Source organism: Elephas maximus, chromosome 9, assembly GCF_024166365.1.
Source record: "Elephas maximus indicus isolate mEleMax1 chromosome 9, mEleMax1 primary haplotype, whole genome shotgun sequence".
In the NCBI taxonomy this organism is placed as follows: Eukaryota; Metazoa; Chordata; class Mammalia; order Proboscidea; family Elephantidae; genus Elephas; species Elephas maximus.
The window spans coordinates 103,187,268-103,205,604 of NC_064827.1; the positions used below are offsets into that span (position 1 = coordinate 103,187,268).

The window sequence follows — 18,337 nt, forward strand, 5'->3', positions numbered from 1 at the left end:
CAAATATTTCTTTTTTTTTTTTTCTCATATCTAACCTGGTATTAAAATTTTTTTTCTTTAAGCAACCAGATTTAAGTATATGGAAACGAGGGGGAGAGAAGACTTTTGGCAGCAAGGGCTAAATCAATCTTGGAGATTATCTAGTTCAAATTTGTATTTTACAGTTTAAGATCCTCGGCAGTTTCAGGAACTTACCCAAATACCCAGCACACGTCAGCAGCAGAGTGAAAATAAGAAAGCAGATGTACTATATGCCATCAATTCAATCAACTTAATCATTATTTGCTGTGTAATCCAGGATGAATAACTATATTCTAGTAAATGAGGGTGTTATGGTCTGAATTGTGTCCCCCAAAAATGTGTGTCAATTTGGCTAGGCCATGATTCCCAGTATTATATGGCAGTCCTCCATTTTGTGATCTGATGTAATTATCTTACATGTTATAAATCCTAACCTTTGTGAAGTTAATGGGACAGGATTAAAGGTAGCTATGTTAAATAAGGCAGGACATAATCTACAGGATTAGGCTGTATCTTGAGTCAATCTCTTTTGAGATATAAAATAAAGAAGCAAGCAGAGATAGGAAGGACCTCCTACCACCAAGCAAGAAGAGCCAGGAGTGGAGTGTGTCCTTTTGGACCTGGGTTCCCTGTACTGAGAAACACCTAGACACAGGGGAAGATTAATGTCAAGACCTTCCCCCAGAGCCAACAGAGAGAAAGCCTTCCCCTGGAGCTGGCACCCTGAATTCAGACTTCTAGCCTCCTAAACTGTGAGAAAGTAAATGTGTTTGTTAAAGCCATCCACTTCTGGTATTTCTGTCATACCAGCAATAGATAACTAAGACAGAGGGTAACATATGTTAATAAGTCACTTGCCCTGTAAACCAACTTAGATTTAAAGATTTCAATTTCTCCTCCTTCCTTGCTTGGGGAGAAAAACTTAATATGCACAAACTCTATTTTTAATTCAGCACTTTGTTAGCTCTCACCTCCATCTTAATTGAACAAAACTGATACAAAGAAGACTCTAACATATGCTTTCAAAATGTCATTTTAAAATATATGAGTAAAAAGCTATGTCAATTGAAGGTGATGAACCAAAGATAGAAAAAATTAAACAGCTAATCCAACCCCTGTCATTTTACAGATAAGCTATCGGCAGTTCTGAATGTTTAAACATTTGCCCAAGGTCACTCAGAAAAGCAAAACTCTTTTTCCTTCTTAGGAATGAAAGCAGCGATTACAGGCCTAAGAGAGAAAAAAATCTCTTTAGTAAAATCAGTAAGATGCTGAATTTTCTATGTTTATACCTGAAAATCATCAACAAGCTCAGGGAAAAGATGTTCATACATTTTTAGTTCTTCTAGGGCTCGTCCTAGTTCTTGCTGGGGTTTTAGTTTGTTAATATCTGTTTCAATATCTTCATTCTGAAATAAGACAAACAGTATGTCATCACTGAAGAAAACCATAAAAATTACAGAATACATTTTTAGATTTAATATCTTCCAAATTGTTAATTACACATAATTAGAATCACAGAGTAATTACTGAACGAAAGTTTTATTTAATTTTACCTTACATTCAAATTCGTTTACTATTTTGGGGTTGTTGTTGTTAAATTTTGTTCCGTTTTTGCCAGATATTCTAATACAAGATAGTATTTGGGCTCCTCAAGATGGAAAGACCACATGTATGTCCATACAGTATCTCAAATCACACTGGTATGTTACTATTATGTATGCTTTCAACACTGTTACTCTTTCAAACTGCATATGTGCAATTCATTCATGATATGAGGTTAGAAACAGAAACATACAGATATAGTTCTGTGATGCTCTCTAATGAGAAAACCTTTAAGTCATTAGCAGCTCACAAAGCTTTTAGAAACTATAAGTCATCAAAAAGTTATTTAGAAAATTTCTAACTTTAGGAACTGATAAGTAATTTGATAAGCAACTGTTTAGTCTCTCAAAAAGCAGTATTAGTGATGTTGTACACAACCCCTTAATCTCTAAAAGACACAACATTAGGCGAATGTCTATCCTTGAAAATGTAACACACTAAACATGACATCACTTGGCCCTATCATATGAGAACAAGGCTACAAAACTGTATATAAGCAGTGAGTTTTAGCTCATTCCTTTGAGAGAAGAGGCAAGAGATCGCTCTCTAGATTCTGACACTCTCCGAAGAAGAGACCCTGCTAGAAACTAAGACTGAGACTTTGCCCACTGCTGCCAACCTCAGACCCTGGCTACAAGGGACCTCCACCAAGTTCAAACTGTGGTCAAGCCTTCCTCCAGAAGGTAAAAGCCTAAAGTCTAAAGATTAGGACTCTAGCCATTGAACTCACGTTGTAATTGTTCAATTCTGATTCTCCAGTGCTTCATATGTATGTCTTGGGGTCTTACCTATGTACCCTGCAATAAACTGAAAGAGTTTATGTATGACAAATGTAAATTTCTATTGACTTCTAAATTTCTAAAACTAAAAACCCTCCAGGACACCACAGTGTCAAGACCAAGGCTAAAGTATGTTCCCCCCACTCTCCTTGTCATCATTCTGCTCATATTAAAGAACATTAAAACTTAACTACACTGAAAAACATACGTAGTGGTTGTGGTGATAACCAAAAGAGCTAACAGTCATTTAAAACTTGGAATGTATAAAGCAGTATGCTAAGCATTTTACATAAATCATCTAATTTAATCTGCATAAGAACCCTATAAAGTAGACAGTATCTTTAACCCCATTTAATTGAAGAGGAAACCCAGACAAAGAAAGGTTAAGTTGCTTGCCCCAAATTACACAGCCTGCAAAGAAAAGAGCCAGAAAGCAAAATTAGTCAGGGTGATTCACGGCATACATTTTTAGCCAATACGACGTACTACCTCATTATGGACTAATGATTATCAAGCACTCTTATACCCTATGGTCAATAAATTTCACTTAACAAGCCCAATGTCACCATTCATTCTGGTTTTCGGGCAGTAGGGGTAATGAGTAGAGCAAAAGACAAAAGTTATTCCCATACCCCTTTTTAGGAAAGAAGAGAGTGAACTTAAAGGAAAAATATGTCCTCAGAGAAGCAGAATATTTGGTCTGTACGCTATATTCAAGGAGGAGCTCTGGTGGAACAGTGGTTAAAGTGCTCAGCTGCTAATCAAATGGTCAGCAGTTCAAACCCACCAGCCACTCCACAGAAGAAAGACGTGGCAGTCTGCTTCCGTGAAGATTTACAGCCTTGGAAACCCTATGGGACAGTTCTACTCCATCTTACACGGTCATTAGGAGTTGGTATCAACTCTATGGCAATGGGTTTGGTTTTTGGGTATTGTTATGGATTAAACTGTGTCCCCCAAAAATACGTGTATCAATTTGGCCAGGGCATGATTCCCAGTATTGTGTGATTGTCCACCATTTTGTCATCTGATGTGATTTTCCCATTGGTTGTAAATTCTATCTCTGTGATGTTAATAAGATGAGATTAGTGGCAGTTATGTTAACGAGATAGGACTCAATCTACAAGATTGGATTGTGTCTTGGGCCAGTCTCTTTTAAGATATGGGGAAGGGATGAGAGCAGAGAGACACAGGGACCTCATACCACAAAGAAAACAGCTCCAGGAGCAGAGCGTTTACTTTGGACCCAGGGTTCCTGCATGTAGAAACTCCTAGGCCAGAATATTGATTATGAAGATCTTCCCTCAGGGTTGACAGAGAGAGAAGGCCTTCCCCTGGAGCTGGAGCCCTGAATTCAGACTTCTAGCCTACTGGACTGTGAGAGAACGAATTTCTCTTTGTTGAAGCCATCCACTTGTGGTATTTCTGTTATAGCAGCACTAGATGAGTAAGACAGGTATGCTGTTCAGAGAAGATCTGATGCACAGCACAATGAAAGGACAAGTGCTGGTTTATCTACTACACAAGCTCTTTTCTAGGACCCTCGATAACTCTGGCCTCACACCAGTAAAAACTCATCATGACCTGCACTGACGGCTAAAGAGAGATAGTAACACCACTTATTAATTTTTAATTAGTACTAAAATAAATTTAAAAATAGACAATAACTTCCAAAATAATTTACAAAGGTATTCTTTTTTTCTAAACACACTAGTTCAATATTCAATATTGTTTTGTGAAAACACAGCCTATGTAATGTCTCTCTACTTTTTTTTTTTTAAGGCTCTACCTGTAAAACAGTTACAATGAGGAAAGGAAACTGCAATACTTTGAGAACTCGGTGAGAGGAAATTCTGTGTTTTGGTTTGGAGAAAAGCAAAGTTGGAGAGCTACTGGCAGACTCAAAGTAACTTCCTACCACTTCTTAAAGCTCTTCAAAAGTTACGCAGAGGGAAAAATGTACTGAAGCTTATATACAGAGAATTCTTGGCTAACTGGGATGAGCCTTCTAGAGCCTTCACGTTTCTATAAATGCTCCAGACTCTGGAATCAGTAGGATATAAAATAAAAAGTCTCTAAATATAAGTGGAAACCCTGGTGGCATAGTAGTTAAGTGCTACAGCTGCTAACCAAAGTGTTGGCAGTTCAAATCCGCCAGGCGCTCCTTGGAAACTCTGTGGGGCAGTTCACACAAATAACTGTCATACCCACTACAATGAAGCAGTTTACCTAATACATCAAAGTGATGCAATTCAGATAAAAAGAAGAATTAAGGACTTCCATATGTAACAGCCGATGAGAGTAAGCAGACAGCAGGGAGGAAGAAACAGAAGACAATACAGCTCAGCAGGCTCAAAGGGCCAACAATCCTACAGAGCTACAGAAACATTTTCATTACTGCCAAGTGTGATCATTAGGACAAAATCGTCAGGTAAACAAATTAGCCAAGCTGGACCACACAAAATAAAAAAAATTTTTTAGTGCAATACAGTAGTAAAGACAGTGAATATTCACACCAGACTATTTTATTCTGAATTCTCGCTCTACCACCTATAAACTAGATTCATAACCACCTGTGCCTCAGTCTTCTCATCTATCAAGCAGAGATAATAAGATCCCATAGCTTACAGGATAGCTATGAGGATTAAACGGTGAATACGTGCAAAGTGCTTGGACTAGCACAGGGTAAGTGTTCAAGAAACACCAACTATTGTTTTTGCCTTATTTCTATTATAACTACTGAGCTCAGGGAGAAAAAGTAGGGAAAACATGAACAATAACTGATATTTCAGTGAACAATTCAAGCCAACGACTGCATTTTTCAAAGATGTCAATGTCATAAAAGACAAAAAAAGCTGTGAAAATGTTCCAGATTAAAGGAGACTAAAGAGACAAGATAATTGCATGCAACACCTAATGCTAGATCCTATGCTAGAAAGGGGAAAAAAATCTAATAAAAGATATTATTAGATCAACTCACAAAATTGGAATATGGTGGCAGACTAGATAAAAGTGTTATATTGGTGTATATTTATGAAGTTGATAACTACTGTTATGGATTGAATTGCATCCCCCAAAAATAAGTGTTGTACATCCCAACCTCTATGCCTGTGGTTATAATCCCATTTGGGAATGGGTTGTCCTTGTTATATTAAAAAAGCAGGATTAGCGTAAGGTGTATCTTGAATCGATCTCTTGAGAGATTAAACAAATAAGCAGAAGAGAGATGGTGTAAGGTAGATGCCACGCAACAGGGCAATCTCCAAGAAACCAAGAAGGAGAAGTTGAAGAGACAAGCTGACAGAGAGAGAAAGACTTCCCCTAGAGCTACCACTCTGAATATGGACTTCCAGCCTTTTAAACTGTAAGAAAATAAATATCTGTTTGTTAAAGCCATCCACTTGTGGTATTTCTGTTATGGCAGCACTAGATAAATAACACAACTATACTGCGGTTATATCAGGGACCATCACTATTCTTCAAAAATACACACTGACATATTTAGGGGTACAGGGACAGGATATACGGTATATGTAACTTACCCTCAAAAGGTTAAAAAAAAAAAAAAAAGTATGTATTCCTCACACACTTACAACAATTTCTAAACAGCGAAATCAGAGCCATTGTTATAATTCCTACTGAGCTTTATTTCCCCACTAACCTCTGTCTTTACATCTATAGTCATCAAAATAATATTTTTAATGAGATTTCTGAGACATGAAGAATAAAATATACTTAACAATTTTTTTAAAAGAAATGGAAGTATAAAGCACATATCAGAAAGTTTTCTATCAAGAAAACAGTATTGTAAAGTTATAGATTTTAAGTATTAATCTAGGAAATTTTATTATCCCAACACAAACACAAAAAAACGAAAACATAGATGTAAATATAACAACTATTATCTAAGTAATACTTTACATATATAGGATTAAAATTCTCCTAACTTGGATCCTACCAGTTCTTTAACCTATATCATTTCAGAACCACAAACATATAGTTTTTAACAGTCACGCCATTCCTGGGAGGGCAGAACTCACTTATCCTAGCTTTCATTGCCCTGACCATCAGTGCTTACACTGTTTTTCTCCTTTCTAGCTTCTTCTTTCTAGCTTCCGGAGGCCAGGACACAGATCATCACCCGGTCCAGATTGGCTCATTTGTGTACTTGACAATTCTGCCAAAGCTTGCCCAAATGATCACATTAGACAGTATATGAAAATGTTTCTGCATCTCCTACTGAGAAGTCTCCTTTCAGTATCTTAGACTCTATTGCCAGAGGGAGTCAAATATTTAGTGTACTCTAATTTTGATGTAGTACTCCAAGACAAAAAGGCCCAAACAGATAATAAAATTATTCTCCCTCACCTAAAAACAAACAAACAAAAAAAAAAAACAGCAATAACCTCAGTAGTTGACGAATGAAGGAGACTGGCAACCATTTTTCTAGATGCTAAATTAGTCAAAAAAAAAAAATTTTTTTTTTTTACCCCACTATACCACTGAATAAAAAAAAAAAAAAAAAAAAAATTTTTTTTTTTAATTTACTACTGAATAAAGCAAAATATACCACAGTATCCAGCTTCCTCGGGAGAGAGATGTGGCAGTCTGTTTCTGTAGAGATTTACACCCTTAGAAACCCTACAGGGTCACTATGAGTTGGAATCAACTAGACAGTAGTGGGATCCAGCTTCCAGAGGTGCAATAAAATTCTGAAAACTTACCTGCCTCTTTCGCCTGACAGCTCATGTAACATAACATAATGTAATCTGTTCCCAATTCAACAAATAATATCCCTGTCCATTTCCTTGTCCAGTTAACTGAAACCTAAGAATCATAACATAAACACTAGTTCTAACACAAAGTTATCAGTTATAGACCATTTTCCTACTACTTTTGTATCCCCCAAACATTGCTGGGAAGGTAATACATTTTGGAATAAGTTGCCATAATACATTCTCAAACCACTTTCCTTGAAATACTTTCAAAATCTAAATCAGGAAATCTTCCTGGTCAGAGAAAGAGAAAATAAGTTATTTTCAGGTCCTTTCCAGGCTAGTGATTTCAAAGCAATATCATTTGCCCATCAATATCTTATCGTTGTCAGTTATGTGCCTCCAAGTTGATTTCAAATCATATCGCCCCTAAAGGACAGGGTAGAACTGCCCCCATACGGTTGGTTTCCTAGGCTGTAATCTAAGAGAGTAGATTGCCATGTCTTTTCTCCGGCAGCTGGTGGGTCTGAACCACAGACCTTTCAGTCAGCAGCTGCGCACCTGGAGCATTGCGCCACCAGGGCTCCTTTTAGCTTATTGTAGTCATCTGCAATAAAAAGATGTGGACAAAACAAATAGTAAATCTGGTGGCACAACAGTTAGCACTCGGCTGCTGAGACAGTGGTGGTTCAAACCCATTCAGCAGCTCAATGGGAGAAAAGGCCTGGCGATCTGCTCCCACAAAGATTACAGCCTAGAAAACCCTATGGGGCAGTGCTACTCTACCATACAGGGTCGCTATGAGTTGGAATTGACTGGATGGCATATAACTACAAAAACAAAAAGCTGTATCTATTTACCCAATCTTTCTTTTACAACTGTAGAATATAATTTATCCCGTTGATTAATAATAGAAATGTATACTAACCTTAAAATTTTGATCTAGGTCATCTTCATTTTCAGTTTCATTTTCAGCTTCTAAATCAATATCATCGTTGTCATCACTTTCATCTACTACGTCATCCACTGTGATACAAAATGAGCTATAAGTAGGCCAGAGGTAAACATTCTACAACATGCACATCCAAAGGTAGAACGTTGTGTGTGTGTGTGTATTTTTTTTTCCCAATCACCAAAAAAAAAAAAGTAAATGAGGTTTCTTATGAAAAATGCCTGTAAGGCTATCCCAGGTGCTGAAAAACCTATGAGATAATATGTGAGAGTGAAAGTGATTTAAATTTTGGAAATCAATGGAGTTTTACTACTGTTCTCAGTTTTTAAAAAAATTAATAATATCAATGGAAAACTACTCAGCCATGAAGAGAAATGAAGTCCTGATCCATGTTACAACATGGGTGAACTCTGAAAACCTTATGGGGTAAAGACAATAGCTGTCTGGACCAATACAGTAATAACAGAAACAGTATAAAAAGAACGGACCAATACAGTAATAACAGAAACAATATACGTTAGAGAAAAAGTCAGGAAGTAGAATGTAAAAGGACACAGAATGAACATGAAGGAGACAGAAAAGAAGCGCAGAAGAGTATTTTGAGGGTTCTCGAAGAAGTAAATGAGCATTTTTAAACAAAATAGAGGATTTTTTTAAACTCTTTGATTTCTACTTTCCAATTTAACTTACAACAAAGATTAACTGTCCCCCTAGAATCTGTTCTACTCTCCTTCCATCCAGAAATAGAAGCCCTGGGTTTTAGCTAGAAGTTATAGATTCCAGCCTTCACTGCAGCTGTGACAGCCACAGAACCAATTTTTGGCGAAGAGAATGTAAGGCAAAGTTATATGTGCAAATTCTCGGTTGCTTTCTTTAGAAAGAAAATTGTCCTCTCCGATTCCTTTCATTCCCATTTCCCACAGGCACATGAGGAAAAATATGATGAAAAACAAAACAAAAAGATCCTGTTTCCTTTGATGATGCTAGTGGAAGAGAAGCTTACTGCTCAGTACCACCTGCCTACCCTCTGGACCGGTAAGGGAGAAAAAAACTTCTATCCTGAGGCACTGTAGCGAAGTGGTTAAGGGAATAAGTTGTCTCAGAATGCCTGGCTTCAAACCCCCACTTATTTATTTATTTATTTATTTATTTTGAGCAAGTTATATAAGTTCTTTGTGTCTCAGTTTCTTCATCTATAAAATCAAGCTACTTATGAGTTAATATATGTAAAATGCCAGGCAAAGAGTATATATTATAAAAATGTTATTACTGTTTTGAGTCACTGTGCTACTGGATCTCTTTGTAACAGCAGCTTGATCTATCCTAACTAATACAGTTACCAAATTGCCTCACATGCTGTTTGGAAACAGTGTGGGCAGCAAAAATGAGGTGCTCATATTGTATATGGTAACCTGGGTTACCAATAAATGCCCTAACAGCAGTTAGTCATGGAGAAATAAGGGGAGAGCTGGCATCTGGAAAGAGAGAAAGGGAAGTAAGAACGGGACTGAATTTAGAAAATTCTATTGCAAACAAGAAAGATGGCTGCCTGGACAGGAGGAGAAAAAAATGCAGTTCAGCAACAAAGACAAAGTTCTTTTTGAATTTTTGGTCAAATCTTTCAGATACTTTTCTTTATAGTGGCATTTTCCTTTGGATTTATATGCCACACGGTTTGGAGTATCTGAGACCTTCTTTTCCATTTCAATGATCTATTCTTGTACCATAACCAATTCTGAATTATTCTCACAGCTTAATCATACTAGTAAACCAGGGAATAAAAATCAATTCTTGTTATTAGGTCTCAAAATGTCCATGGTTCGTTTATTTATCATTCATTTAAATATTGGGAAAATATGTCTGCCAACATGAAATCAGTTAATTATACTACACATATATGATGCAACCATTAAAGGAATGAGCCAGCACTTTCTATAACGATATGGAAAGTACAGTCCCAAAGGGTACTTTGCTGTTATGTTTTTTAATTGGCTTTTACTAAAACATACACACATCTACATGGGAATGCCACTGAATTTTATTTACCTTGTAACTAGTACTTTTTTGAACTTTTATTTTATCTAAGTCATGTTTTACAATTGATTCTCTTAGATTTTCTAGGTAGACAGTAATATCCTCCATAGATATTGATATATGCACCCCACTCTTTTAATGGTTAAGACCTTACCCTTTCCTGCTTCACTAACGTGGCTGCAGCTTCCAAAACCATGTTAAATAATAATGGTTAAGAGAAGCATTCTCTAACATTTATTTGTGATGTTAGCTATTGATTCAGGCTAGATAATACTCAGCTTGTTCAGGAAATGCATCCACGCTACCCCTAGTTTCCTTAAGAGATTTTATGTGGAACTGATAATTATTTTTATGAAATCTCTTTATGGCATTTACTGAGATTTGCTTCCTTTAACCTACTGTTTATAGATTTTACTAATTAAAGTCTTAACATTACACTGAACTTACTTTCTTAAAAATAATCCTTACTTGGTCTAGGTGTCCCTATTCTTGAAAAATACTGCTTAATTCAATTTGTTAATATTTTATTTGGGATTTTTATATTTATTTTTGAGAGACATTGCTCTATAGGTGGTTTCAGTATTCTTACCAGGCTTTGTTTTCAGCATCATACTAACTTCTAAAACTTTTTTTTTTTCCCCCTCTGGAAAATAAAGCACGGGAAAATTTCCAGAAAGTTGGGAGAACTAATCTATAAAGTCACCAGCATTTAGTATCTTCACTGAAGACAACCTGACTGCATATTCAATTTCAGGTTTTCTACTGTTTAGGTCCATTTTAGTTATTTTTATTTTTCTAAAATATTTTCCATTTCCATCATATTTTCAAATGTATTTGCAGGAGGTGTCTTTACCATCCATTTAGATTGGTTTAACCATCTCTATTTAATTTGCCCAGAACTTAGAGGTATACGAAAATCACCCATAAACATTGTATTTCTCCAATTTCTCCTTGTTATTCAAACAATTATAGCTTTCTCTATCTATACTGTTTAGCACACGTGTTATGACCTAGTTTGTATAAGATAATCTTAGCTCTCCTGTTTTAAACTTGTTTTGTCCTGTACTTATTTTATAAGGAAACCCTGGTGGCCTAGTGGTTAAGTGCTATGGCTGCTAACCAAAAGGCCAGCAGTTCATATCTACTAGGTGCTCCTTGGAAACTCTGTGGGGCAGTTACTCTGCCCTATATGGTCACTATGAGTCGGAACCAACTTGATAGCAACAGGTTTGGGTTTTTTGTTTTGTTTTGTCTTTTGGTGGGGTTTTTTTTGGTATATTTTGTAAGATAGTAATACTTTCTTTCCCTCCACTTCTGAGCTAGGAAAAACAGATGTACATTTGCCAGTCCTTAAGCTTTCTATCTCTCTGGTTTAGGAGTTTCCAGTATTTATTAGCTAGTTGGATTTTGTTTTTTAATCCAAACTGACGGTCTCTTTCTTTTAATATTTTATCCATTTGGACATCTTATTACCGAACTGCTCTGCATGATGTTCCTGCTTTGTATTTAAGACACTTTTAGGCTTTTGTGCATTTTTGTACTTGTTTTACTTTGTATTTACTTGCCTTGCTTTTATACAGCAGTGATGGACCACTTCAGGAATTTTTTCCAAGGGAAAAAAAAAAAAGATATGTAGTTTATATAGAATTCCAAAGTGTTCACAGCCTCTGAAGCCCATCCAAAGGAGCTCTGTTCCAAATGTTACTTTTATATTTGAAAACACGTATTTGGACCCCACTTCCTATAATTATCATTTTAGAAATGCAAAAATAGGGTAACATTGGGAAATCTTTCAAAATAAATTTTAGTTTATTTGTGTGAAAGACCTAGTTTATTATAATTGTATTCAATGTATCTCTAGCCAAAAATTATTTTATATTTGTCATAATATTACAGAAATTATTTAGTATTATATATTTAACAGGTTTTAATATTGAGTACAATTATTCTTCATGTCTTATGCATTCTTGACATCTTTAATTCATCATTTGACTGGCTGTAGTTAATAGGTGATGTAATTACTTCAGGAAGGTCACCTGGATAACATTCTTATGCATCTTCACATAACCTAAAAATATATTTGTCACCTTTACATATGGATAATAACTTATATGAGTCCAGAAATGTTGAATCAGAATTCGTTTCCTTAAAATCTGTATAGATGCTGCTTCACTGTCTTTTGGCATTCAATATTGCAGAGAATAAGTCTTGAGGCTAGCTCAGCTCATTCATTCAACAAACATGTGGTATACAGTCTAATGGATGCTGGAGACAAATATAAAGAACAAAAACAACCATCCTTTCCTCATGGAGCTTACAGTCTCACTGAGGAAGATAAAAAAAATAATAGATATTGTGATAAATGTTACAGAGGCTAATATGTAAGAAAATGACATACAGCAGAATGACAGTATTTTCCGTGTGCCCACACCGTTGCTGTTAGTATCATCCTCACAACTTAATCATGAAGGCTGGCTGGTCAATATAAACCTGTGTAGCTAATTCAGTGGTTCATCAGTCTGAGAAGAGGCAGAAAAGGAGCCAACAGGAAAAAGGCACCCCTCTTAGCATTTTCTCCCAGGTTTGGTGAATTCACCAAACTACAGGTCAGCTTTCTATAGCCATCCGATTACTCTGAACACCAGAAAGAACACCAGTGCATGTATCCTACCTCCTTCCTGGTGTTACTACCTGCCACATCATAGCGAAGGCTTACCAACTCCCTACCAATTAGAACCACCACTGAAACACCCATAATCCTAGGCTAAGATACAGAACACAAAGGCATTCCAACTGCTCCCCGACTGCCCCTCCAAATTAGCTGCTAGAGGCACCTCAATTGTAGCCAGAGACATTACATTTCTTGGAAGGGCGGGCTGACACTCTTTACTCTATTTGTATCTCCACACATACCACAAAATCATCTATGTTTGTTCTATGAAGATGCTCCTCTTACCTAGTTTCTGATTTGGTACAGATTCTCCTATTTTTAAAATCTGTTGGTAATTTCAAATGGAATGGGAAGAAAGAATTAAATCATTGCTTTCATTTATCTATCTTAATCATAAGACTAAGACTTAGACTTTTAAAAATCTCTTAAAGCAGATTTCTCAATAATTCATTTTTATATTTTGTGTCAACTAAACTTGTACTTTAATAATTAAATATTTTCAAAATAAAATCATAAGAGTATAGCCTATGATATATACCACCAACAAATTTATATCAAGGATAATTAAACTAATAATTATCTGAAAATTATTTTAAATCACTTCTTTCAAATAATTACTTTCATATATAAAAGACCTTCCTTTTTTTTTTTTTTTTCCATAAAAGTGATCAAATGACGAGAAAATACTGGACAAGTTCCATTAATAGTCTAGACTATTTTCTCTTTTCCATTTTGCTAGATCAAATCAAGCAAATTCTACTTTTCCACACATTAAGAAGTTTAAACTTTTACTTCTTTTTACTACATATCTATAGGATTGCACAGAAAAATGCCCAACAGCCTACCCCTGATAATTTCATATTTTCATTCAGGTAAATCATATGCAAGTTTCTTTTAAGCATAAGCCATAATATTTTTGGTGATTAGGGGTTTTTTAACTTAAGAAATTAAAATTCATTAAAAAGTTACAAATGTGAACCCAAATATAATTCCCTAAACATTTAATGTTTATATTCTTATACTGTGAAAATTTATATAAACTATCAGAGCACGGCACTGGGTTCCTGTGTGATACTACTTCGGCTTTTCCACAACTCACATTTACATATATGTACCACATCCCAAACTACTACCATTGCTAGGCCTCAATTTATTATGCTGAAAGAAATATTAACTAAAATAAAATGTGAAGATTTCTTATGTTCTTTAAAGCCTTTTTTCACTGAGGAGCTGAACACAGGTGAAAGAGTCAATACAGTCACTAATTTTAAGAGCCAACCACAGGCAGCAGTAACCACACAGTCCTACCTTCAGGCGGTAAGCTGTAGAGCTGGGCCACAGGTCCGGTCACAGGAATGACCGGCAACTGGAAATTGAAGGAACTTTTAATGGTTGGGAGCGGCAGGCGGTTTTTAGGAAAACACTTCCTCATTATCAGACTGGAGGTGTTGACAAGAGGATCAAGGGTCCTGACTGCCAAGCATTCCTGATTTTAAAGGAAAGAAAAATGAACCTCATGTTGAAAACATAGTACTCTTTCCTGAAATAGTTTTACTAAGTAGAAATCGGTACCATCTTTGGTGTTAAAAGTCACCAAGAGTACTAAGTAATATCTATGAATGACCTGGGGAGACTTTTAGCAAGTCGGTGGCATAAAGATAAAACAGAAATTTTAAGGGAAGAAGAGAAAAAAACGATTAAGTAAGAAATTAAAAGTGAAAGAAATAAAAAGGAACAGAGATGATGTGTATTTGGCTGAGTCAGAACTGTAACAGTTATCTCGTAAGTTGGCTGTTCAAATTATAAAAGAACACTACTATTTTAAGTCTTAAAAGACTGGTTTCTATCCTGAAATCTAATCTTTAGAAGGGCTAAGATGAATTGTGGATGTGAAACTATGTCACATTACAATATTAATATTATTAACAATCGGCATTTAAATGATACTTTAACATGCTACAAAATTTTCAATATATATTTTCACATCTGACCCTTCACAACAGAGAAAGAAATTAAGGGTCAGAAATGGTAAGAGCCATAGACAAGGTCCTCTCGCAAAGGTTCTAAACCCAGAATTTCTGGCTCCAAATACCCTGGCTCCTTCCCATATATTAAGTATCCAAACCTGACTATACTAGGAATAATAAAAAGAGGTACAGATGATTGACTAGAAGAGAAAAAAATTAGGGTAAACATGAAACATATGCTCAGACATCTTAACAGGCTGTCCTGAAGAAAAAGATGTCTGTCATATGTAATGTAAAGAGAACACAAACAAGGAAAATGACTGGAATTCTCAAAAAAAGATTCCTTTCTAATAATTATAGCCTTCTGATGCAACAAAAGGGTTGTATCAGGACATCCCCATTCCCCATGCTGACGGTCTTCTACAGATGTTAAAAAGCTCTTGATAAGGATACTGCCAAGAGTGTTTATACTTAAGATGGCTGGCAAAACTAGGATCATCAACTCCAGGTTTCACTTTTCTACTTTCTCTATCCCAAAAGGTTCTATCCAGCAGAAGACATGCAGAACACTCACTGACGACAGAACTGCTTTACCAGCGGTAAACCCATTGCCGTTGAGTTGATTCCGACTCATAGCGAACCTACAGGACAGAGTAGAACTGCCCTGTAGAGCTTCCAAGAAGTCGCTGGTGGATTCGAACCGCTAACCTTTTGGTCAGCAGCTGAGCTCTCAATCACTACGCCCCCACCCTCCATTGGTAAAGAGTCCATAAACACTTTCTGAGGGAACACCCAAAACTGAGTACAGCCAACTGTACATTCCTAGAAAACATGGCTACACGGAATCCCTTCCTGCCCAGTGGATGGATTTTAGATCTCCCTCCACCTTTTTGAGGTAGGGGGGATGGAAGTCTCACATTGCAGAGGTGTGCACTGACCAGTTTCTCCAGCTAGCCTGAGGTCATATATAAGGAATGATTGTACTTTTTGGTTTTAAGATATGTTTAAATATATCTATAATACTTTTACTTTCCTAAGTATATGTACACCAATTTGGGTTTCTTAAGAACCAAGTGGTTATCATTAGTACATAATCACAAAAATAGGAAGTAAAAAAAACTCACTTGTGAAGTGTTATACAAAATTTTCATTCCATTGGCATCAATAAACGCTTTTCTTCCCAACTTGATGTTTGTAACACTTTTTAAACTCTGTAAAATTCCTTTCCGGATGAGCATATTCCTATGCCGATTATCATGGCGATGCCAATCTACGTAAACTGTTAAAAGCACATGGACATATCCTCTGTCTACAGCTCTCCTGGCATTTGTTTCTTTAACAAAAGAAAATTAAGAAAGGATATTAAAAAGATGAAAAGAGAAATCAGAATAAATCAAATTAAAAATGTTACCTCAATATGGTGAGGAATTCTTATTTTTTTCCAAAAGAAAAAAAATTCACATATTTAAATTACTTTTTACCTAATAAAATAAATACGGTAAGTTCCACAGGGCAAATGACAGCGTGTTCCAGAAATCTGTCCATATGTTGTTCGGTAGTTTATAAATATGAAAATCTTAATAAAAATAAAATTATACCTTTTTAAATGTTCATACTAACAAAATTTTCATATACTTTAAAACTTAAGGATATATCCACTTTGATTACCCCGAATGGAGTATGTAGCCTTTAACTTACTAGTTATGAATATGATTTTGTTAAAAGCTATTATCATCACCGTAACTTTTATTACAAACTTTGTGTGTTCCCAGTGAAATTTACTCCGTTGGTTTATACCTCTTATCACAAACTGTCTGTGTTCCCCTTGAAATTAATTTCTCTAATTATGCCATAATTATATAAATAACCATGCCGTAACAATACAAAGTTAAAAAATACTTAATAAAACTTTTTAGCAAAGGAAACTTAAGAAGCATTAGAAGACTAGAAGATACTGCTTTCTAGTCATTAATTTTTTAATATAATAAAAACTACATTAAAGGTTTTTTGTAAATGGCCAACTTCACTGGAAGAGAATTAACAGAAATAAATCCACAATGTGGCCCGACTTTAATATTTTTAAGTGTTAATATTTAAGATTATTAATCCAAGGGTTGCATTTTAATAAGACAGCAACAGGGAATTATATCACATCAACATACTGAGCCACCCAGCACCACGTGGGTGGGCGAACTGTAATGACTGCAAGATAATGTGGCATACCAGCCTATCACAAAGAAATACCAATCTCTTCCTAATCTCATAAAATAACCCCCTGGTTCATGGCATGAACACTAAAGTAGTACAACAGTAAGGCGCTGCTGCTTGCAAGAATTTCTGCAGTTTCCAAACACGCCAATACCAAAACCCAAACCTGTTGCCAACAAGTGGATTCTGACTCATAGTGACCCTAGAGGACACAGTAGGATTTCCAAGGCTGTAATCATTCAGAAACAGACTGCCACATTTCCTCCCATGGAATGGTTGGTGGGTTTCAACCAGTGACCTTTCAGTTCACAGCCGAGCGCTTTAACCGCTGTGCCACCAGGGTTCCTAAATAGGCTATTACATACTTAAAACATAATATAAAGATACCAGGATAATCAAACTTATTAATTCTCTGTCAGAAATTATAGTTTGACATTAGAGAGCCAAAAGAAACCTGCCAGGGGGAGAAAGCTTTCTCATGTGAAAGTTTCGAAACCCCTGCTGTGCCCGGAATAGCTAGGTTTGCTAAGGTGAGTCTAATAAAAGTTTCACGTATTTTCAAAGAGTATATTACTCTGTTTACACTGATTGGAATATGTAGGCCTTTAGCTTACTAGCTATCTTATTCTCTCTCTAATTAAAACACAACTGAGGTTCAGCTTTAGGCTTTGGCTTCTAATCTACACTCCAACAATGTCAAATGAGCCCCTGTCTTCCTGGACTATGTGTGTATACGCACTCTTTGCTCTACATTCTCCCCACATTTAATACAGTAGTGTAATTTACCCCTTTAAAGTAAATTACTGCTGCCTCATCCCCTGAAAAAAAGCATTTTAAAAAAAAAAAAATCAACAAACAAGAATGCTCCAAAATGCCATGGTAAATTTAAAAACTATGTGGTGTGCTACTAAATGTTATTTTGCATTGTTAAATTTTCACCCTAAGTGCCATGTGTCATTTGAAAACATACTAAGCGAAAACTACATTCATTCTACTTCTCAGTTACTTTTTTATTCTGATGGCGTAAACAGATCTGTTTGCCCACCGCTCTCATCTGAAGAAGAATGAGGGAGGAAGTAAAAGGAAGACTATTTAAAACTTAAGGTAACAGGTTTCAGTCATTTTAGGTTAACTGGCTTCTGTAAAATACCTGAAATTTATGAGGGTTTTATGGTTTTCACTGATTTAGAACTAATGACTTATCATCAGTGATTTAATAATTAATAAGCTTTAATAAAAGTTTAATTGTAATAGTTATTCTAATCCACTCCAAATAAATAATATATCCCTGTGTTAATTTATGAATTAATCTTAATTCAAACTTAAGAGCAAGCTGGGTCTCCCCCTTGGTAGACAGTGTTTTAAGAACTGCCTGTTCATTATTT

At 35.8% G+C, this 18,337-nt stretch overlaps 1 protein-coding gene across 3 annotated transcripts in view; it reads right to left on the reverse strand.

Annotated features, from left to right (window-relative positions):
• AGTPBP1 (ATP/GTP binding carboxypeptidase 1) overlaps nt 1-18,337 on the reverse strand; it is a 186,516-nt gene that overhangs the window by 100,067 nt on the left and 68,112 nt on the right. For all 3 annotated transcript variants that reach the window (XM_049895307.1, XM_049895309.1, XM_049895308.1), the window contains 4 exons: nt 15,869-16,077; nt 14,086-14,263; nt 8,049-8,146; nt 1,314-1,430 (listed from right to left, as the gene is read on the reverse strand). In XM_049895307.1, coding sequence (XP_049751264.1) covers nt 1,314-1,430; nt 8,049-8,146; nt 14,086-14,263; nt 15,869-16,077 — 602 coding nt within the window. The remainder of the gene's footprint in view (nt 1-1,313; nt 1,431-8,048; nt 8,147-14,085; nt 14,264-15,868; nt 16,078-18,337) is intronic.